At 40.0% G+C, this 7592-nt stretch overlaps 1 protein-coding gene across 1 annotated transcript; it reads right to left on the minus strand.

The window, feature by feature from the left end:
- Positions 1 to 142: 142 nt before the first annotated feature.
- irf7 (interferon regulatory factor 7) lies at positions 143 to 5550 on the minus strand. Its single transcript, XM_032523497.1, has 10 exons — positions 5280 to 5550; positions 4511 to 4664; positions 3213 to 3393; positions 3033 to 3121; positions 2843 to 2894; positions 2607 to 2720; positions 2301 to 2503; positions 1334 to 1535; positions 1126 to 1241; positions 143 to 997 (listed from the first exon to the last, which is right to left on the minus strand). Exons 1-10 carry the CDS (start codon positions 5285 to 5287, stop codon positions 809 to 811), a joined length of 1308 nt encoding a protein of 435 aa, XP_032379388.1. The 5' UTR covers positions 5288 to 5550; the 3' UTR covers positions 143 to 808.
- Positions 5551 to 7592: the final 2042 nt, after the last annotated feature.

Raw genomic sequence — 7592 nt, forward strand, 5'->3', positions numbered from 1 at the left:
ATCTTTGTCTTAATTTTTGTTTTTCAACTATGTACTAGTCTGAAAATTCATTGTCAGGGCTGGGCATTGGACAGTTGTATAAAATTATTATACAATCTCCATATATTACATTGAAATACACCGATAATAAACTGAGACCTCATTCACAGGTAAATGCCAGTTTTATTCAGTATAAAAAGTTCATAATGACCAGCGGAGTATATGAATGTTAACACATTCTGAAGTGCAAAACAATTTACCACGAGTGAGCGAGTGAGTGTGTCAATGGCTTCAAGAAAAACCTCTACATACATAGTTATACTTTACTTTTCTTTGCATTTTACAAGCTCGTAAATATGTGAAAAAAGCTAACCCATGTTAAGATTTACCAGCATGTTAGGCATTATTTGGTTACTATATAAATACAATTTCAACTAAACTATACATTTCATTAAGAGCTGATTTGACATTCACAGTAATCATAAACGTGTGTTCTAAAGTATAAAAGTCATTGGCTTATGAGTTGTAACAGTCCAATAGTGGAGTTAACTTCTACTGATGTAGTGATAAAAATGCTTGATGTTTGTGACTAATGTGGACAGAAGATAATGCAGAGCAGTAGGGTGGGGTTACAGTTAATGAGTAATCGCAGATCATGCAATATTAACTATAATACTAAATGATTTAATTGTGTCTTTCTGCTTCATCTGGTCTACATATTCAACATGTCACCAGTTTGGCTACTTTTTAGCGAAACTTTGGGTAAGAGCGTGGTGTGCCATAGGTAGTTGAAAATAGTCCCTATTAGGGGCAAATAAGAGATAAAATGTCACATCTGAGGTAGAAAAGGCGCAGCAGCCCGTGCTGGATCTTCATCTGCCGGCAGACCAAAGACCGAGCTAATAAGATCATAGAGGCTGTTGTGTGAGATCTGGAGGCTGACGTTGGCGCTGTGAAGAGATGAAGCCCCCTCCATCTGGGCCACCTCATGGAAGTGTCGACAGATCAGAGGGACCACCTACCGGGGAAAAGTGACACATTGAGACATTTTACAGCACTTTTAATCTGCAGAACTGTAAGGAGATAATCTCAAACACTATTTGTCTTTAAGGTGAAGCTCAGGAAAAAAACAGGAAAGAGGGTAACCTTGACTATGATGAGCTTCTTCTCCAAAGGTTTTCCATCAGGAAACTTCTCTCCAAAGCACATGTTGATGGTGTAGTCCGGAGAGCTACCATTGTTCTCTTTAAACTGCTTCAGTTCTGAAACAGATGCAGGTGGATCCATTTATTTCACAGTGCAAACCAAATGCTGGCTTCACATAAAATGTAACAGTAATAATATCCACACCTACCATTAACATACTTCTCAAAACTGAGGAGCTGCACCATGGTGTTCTGGGGCAGCTTGGTTGGGTCTGGGTGAGCCACACTGGGGTCACTGGTGCTGGCAAACACATGGCACCGGTCCTGCCTCCAGGCATAGATACCAGTGGTCTGTACCTGTAGGAACAGACCTCTCTGGATGCTGTTAAGGATGCGGTTGGTGAACTCAATCTGGTGGGGGAAAAAAAAAAAAAAACGTGATTAGAAAAGCTTTTACATAGAAAAAGCTTAAGCGCATTAAGGATGTACAGCAGTATATTGTATATAAACTTAAGGGAAAATTTGATATTTCTTTCTCCTGTGATGGATTCCTATGCTTCTCTTTGGAAGGCCATTCAAACTGAAGCTCTTTATTGATATAGGACAGCTGAAGACAAAAGGGGAGAGAGAGGGGAATGACAAACAACAAATACAAAGGGCCGGAGGGCAAAGTTAAACCTCTAGGTAGGGGCGCCTGCACTACCAGGTGAGCTACCAAAGTTCTTTGTCAAGGAGCAAACCCAATAATAAAATTACACTGACAGATATTTCATACACTTAAAAGAGGTACCCTGTGGAGTTTCTGACCACTAGTACGGTAGCATTAAGCAGCAATGCTTTTATGAATGGGCGGTTCTTGTGATCGTAAATGAGCACGCTGGTGAGTGACACGCATTCCTGCCAATGGTTTCACACTATTCCACTTATCTACAACTGGTGGTAACACAGTAAATCTGCTAGAAAATAATACATGATCTAAATACTTGGTAAATCAGCTCAGCACAGGTTCTGTGAGAAAGGAAATGCATTCACCATTTTTCATTTTCAATCAGAGAAAAAAAAAAACTTAACCACAAGAAAATTTAGAGAATATGAGATAAACCGTTTTTAGTCGTTTTCTGGTGGATTTTTCTTCAATTACATGTAACGAAATGTCCAGCCGATGTACTCATGTACCTGTTTGTGGTCCAGCAGACCATCTGTGGAGGGGAAGCAAAGCTGATGGGCGTTGAACTCAGGGGCCTCCTGCTGGTAGTGGAGCTGGAGAAGGGCGGTGCTCAACGTCATCTTTAGCATTTCTCTTTTCCTGTAGTGGATGGAGATCTCCAGGTCATATATACTTGGCTGCAGAGGGGAACTGAGGACTGGCGGAGGATTTACTGCAAACACACACAATCACATCATTACGGATAATCAGATGGAAACATTTCCCTCAGTCTATTTAAAGGATATATTAAAGGAATTTGATTTGGCTGAACATACCTTCACAGTAAGAAGGCTGATCTGGTAAAAGCTGAGGGGGGTCCTCGGCTGCTGCAGGATAGCTTTCAGGAAGACCTGGATTGGGCTGTCCATACCCAACCCAAAGTTGCTCCTCTATTGAAGACAATAAAAAAAGACATTTAAAACTACATTTAACCTTCCAGACATGAAAACATAAACATGTGGAGATTTTTTTTTTTTTTTTTAATGACTTTTATGGTCATAAGACTCTGTACCTGATGGCTGGTGTCCAAGATCCAAAGCCATAAAGTTGTTAAGCAGGTTATGCTGTTTGGAGGGAGGGGTGAAAGACATAGTAATTAGGCTTTTAATACGCACTGAATGGAAGAAAACACAACCAACAAAATTGTGTGATATTCAGCCAATAAATAGAGAAGTGAAAGTGCGCTCCAGGCAATACCGCACCTCATTTCCTGAGGGGATGTACTCTATAGGAGAGCTGTAGATGACAGGATCCTCCTGTGAGTCTTGTGTAGGCGGACTTTCATAGTTGTCTGCAGATAAACAAAAGAGATCCACATTCCTTTGTATTCACACTCAGAATAGTGAAGGTAGAAGGCTTGGCATAAATGACTGTGGTCTTACACTCAGTGTTGATAATCTCATAGATTTTATGAGGGTCGTCCGAATTCTCGTGATTCTTGGAATTATCCTTAACCATCTTGAAGCGCACAGAGAGGTTGTTCAGAGCACATCGGAAGTTGGTTTTCCACCTGGCCTTGTCATTGGGGAACTCATTGATCTTTCCACTCGCTATTGCCCATGCCTGTGCACCATACAAAGAGAAATTTAAATAAACTCCATATACATTCGCATTGAAACACAATGGGCTGTCCTGCCATCAAAAATGAAGAGAGAGTTCAGGATTCTGTTATCACTCTCACTCTCTTACAATCACTTGACCCTCAAAAATGTCGACGTTGCATCGTAAATGCATTAATTACATATGGGAAAGCAGCTCCAGTCTCAGAGTTCCTCACCATTAGTGCTGCTTAGAAAATCCTGTAGTTACTTCCATTGTTTTCTCAAGGATAAGTGTTATTAACCACTGTGCCTCCGCTATTTTGACTAGAGCCCGACCGATAAAGGATTTTTAAGGCCGATGTCGATACAAATATTTGAATTAAAAATCCGACATCCTGATAAATTGGGCGATATATACTGTATATATATTTTTTTTAATCCAGAATTGCGTAGATTTCCCTAACAGTTATTTGTAGTTTTTTGTATTCATGACTCCCCACTTAAATAATATAACAATGCAGTTTAAAAATAAACTTGTTTTGTTTTTTAACAGAGGAACGTCACAATATGTTGTATAAAAATACAACTTAAGATATGAAAACTTAAAGTCCTTTGAACAAAAACACAATGACAAAGAAATCAAAGAGTTGCCAACAAGGATGTCGTAGAGCGCCCTCTGGTGGACAAACACTAACACTCATAACATGGTTGAAGGGTGTTTAGTCCGTTTTTATTTGATTTTTTAAATATTCCATTTATCGGCCATTATAAATGCCATTACGATAGTTTGGGAAATGCCTAATATTGGCCGTTAATATCGGCATGCCAACATATTGGTCGGGCTCTAATACTGACCCAAGGGAAGTGGATGTTATAATTGCCCCTGTCAGTCAACACCTGCCATACATCAGCCCTCTTCAATAATGAAGTGGAGGTAATTTTCTTCAGCAACGCCCATAAGGATATATATATATATATATATATATATATATATATATATATATATATATATATATATATATATTATTCTTCAAAAATACAAGCAATAGGACTATATTGTCAGGCAGAATGTCAACAAAGGCACCAACATGTTATCTAATCACGCTGTGTCGGATAACAGTAGAGGCTCCTGAACCTACCCGGAATATTTTACTGTCCTCTTCATTGCAGTCTCTCCTGGAGTTGTGCTTCCAGGGGACTCTGAACTTGTTTTGGCCCACATAGTGCAGGCCCTTGTACTGGCCGGTCTCCACCTGCTCTATGAGCCAGCTGGAAAACTGGGGCTTGGGAAGGCTGAGAGGAAACACAATAGATTAGTTCTTCAATGAAACATTTCCCTATGGCAGAGGTAGACACACACACACACACACACACACACACACAGAGCAACTTATTTGGTTCTTATCAAGATAAAAAAAAAAAACTTAGATTTAAAAGTGTTAGATAATTTATCTTGTTTTAAGCGTGAATATCTTATTTTAAGTGTTCAACTTTACACTGTAATCTTAAATCAAGCAAGCTTGTAAAGTGAAATTATTGACAACTTTTGACAAAATGATAACTCTTGCTGCATGGACGGATACTTTCACTTGTTTTGGGTACCTTTTCTCACGCACACAACACACACACACACACACACACACACACACACACACACACACACACACACAACACACACACACACCAGAGGTGAAAGCTACAGTCATCTTACACTGCACAGTGTTTTTCGGTTATTATACATGACGTTGTCAAATAACATCCAGCAACGTGCATACTTTACTAGTCCTGGTCAACACATACAAGAGGATTGTTTAATAAATCTACACACCATCCACTCACAACAAAACAAACAACAACATGATGATTTAATATCAAAAATAAAGAGGTGAGGGTGTTTTGTCTCCATACCTTTGCATTTCTCAGGGAAGGAGTCGCTCTCTGCGGAGCTGGTGGTGTGGATCCTCGGAGCTCCTTGGCGGATTTTATAAAAGCCCAGCCAGAGGCACCGCCGTGAGGTCTACACGTCTCCGCCCCCGGTGGGAAGGTGCAGCAGCTCCTTTCTTTAACTGTCTATGAGCAACTTCTGGGGCATTTCCGAAAACACGAATGGGTAAGTTTGATTTAAGGACAAGCAGGAAGTTACTTCCTCACACAGAGCAGTAAACAGACGACGGAGCTGCTCCTGGTTGATACATTGAAGACACCCTCATCTGTAGACCGGATGCGGACATTGTTTTTCTTGGGGGGGGAATGGAAAATTTCTCCAAAGTGAAAGTACATTTTGCTGATTAGCGTCTCATCTTTTGAATTGCATCACCACGTCACCTGCATTTCATCATCCATTTCTCGGAGGTGTTTTCCGTCCACTTAAGCCTGGAGCCGAGCCTAGAAATTGAATACACGATTATCATTCATATATGACATTCTTAAATGCCTTCAGCAAACCTAACCTCGTTTTTTTAGAGAGTGATGCCAAGTCTACTGTATAAGTATGTATTGTTAAAACCTACATGTGAATTACTGTAATCCCAAGATGTATGTAGATATAGGCTACTGAACAGCTATAGCCCTATGCAGTGCTGAAATATGATGTCATAATAACTGACAAGTTACAAAATGATGCACTCTTAGACATTCCCAATGTTATGATACATCCATACAGATATAGGGGCTTTAATATGACATATGTATAGACATATGGTTGTGATGGAGCAAGCACAGAATGTGATGTGATGAAGGTGAACCATAGGACACAATTTATTATTATAAGCAGGAAACTATAGAAATACATGTTGTGGTACTGTAAGGAAAGTGTGCCCATATTTATTATATTGTGTCGTCAATTTTACAAAAAAAGTGGTTCATAATATTAAGATTCTAGGCTGTGTTACAACATTTGATGACAAGATTTAGCCTATTTTGGAATCACTTTTAGTTGAGATGACAACTGGTGACCTTGTCATTCAAGAGGCAGAGGCGTTCAGGCCGAGCTGTACTTTTCAGAGAGGTATTGCACACTAAAATAGCGTCCCATGAAACCAACCCCGTTCCAGTGAATTCAAACAATAGAATCCACCGTAGTTTGTAACCAATGTACAGTGTACTCAAGTGTTACGTGGGACTTTCAGAACCACCATCCTGCAGGTGTGCAGTTGTGTCACGAGTCTGAATGAGACAGAATATTAATAACCAGACAGTGACTGAGAGGGCAGTGGGGACTCCGTGGTTTCCATGACATACACTTTGATCTTTACTATTAAAAAAAACACTAGTCAACTTTCTTCACACGAGGCATAACTACCTCTTTCTACCCTCAGCGTTTTCCTAGCTTCACAGAACAACTGTGAAATATTTAATTTGTTCCCCCCCCCCACCCTCTGGGGTTTTATCCAACCGTTTACACACAATCACAGTGCAAAAGGGTGCATGCTGAAGCCCACTGTGCTTACTTTGCTTTACTCGCTTCTAGGGGAGAATTGCATTGTGTGACTTGACCTCACACTGTGTAAGCGATGAACTAGTGCTTAGCATTTTCTGCAACTGTTTAAGAAATACGGCTCACATGGCTACAGCCCAGTATACATATGTCAGGAATAGGGAAGCGATACATGCTCTAATGCAGCGCTTCCCTTTTCCTGCTAATTGGAAATAGCTACTTCTTAGTCCTTGTAGAAGGCCCCTCTAGAAGACAGGCTACTCAGGAAGGATGTAGTCTGCTATTTGAAAGACCACATAAAGGGCTCACATCCTATTTGGTTTTGATATTCACATTGCACAGGTAATATCATTAGTGTTAACTTGTCTGTAAATGAAAAAACAAGATATTTTGTGGCAGACCATGGGGCAGATTATGTGACGCAGAAACGTCAACTGCATTGCTATGAGCACATTATAGTCTCCAAGTATGACGCCGCTGTGGCCTTCAAAAAATATAAGAGTAAGATGATAGGCCCTTATTTTGCCTGCACAAACCCAAGGTATTAATATTAATTTTGTATTATTAAACTTTTGATGTTTTTAAAAGGGCATTTTTACTTCAAGCTTGACTATTCGGTTTCTTGCTATCTATCTCTGTAGCACTGTGTGTGTGTGTGTGTGTGTGTGTGTGTGTGTGTGTGTGTGTGTGTGTGTGTGGCTGTTGGGACTCTGGATTTCAGTGTGTTCCAAAAAACCTGCTTTAATTCCCGTAAACAGACACACCCTTACCTATGAATAAGACTT

The sequence above is a fragment of the Etheostoma spectabile genome, chromosome 8, assembly GCF_008692095.1.
Source record: "Etheostoma spectabile isolate EspeVRDwgs_2016 chromosome 8, UIUC_Espe_1.0, whole genome shotgun sequence".
Lineage (NCBI taxonomy): Eukaryota > Metazoa > Chordata > Actinopteri > Perciformes > Percidae > Etheostoma > Etheostoma spectabile.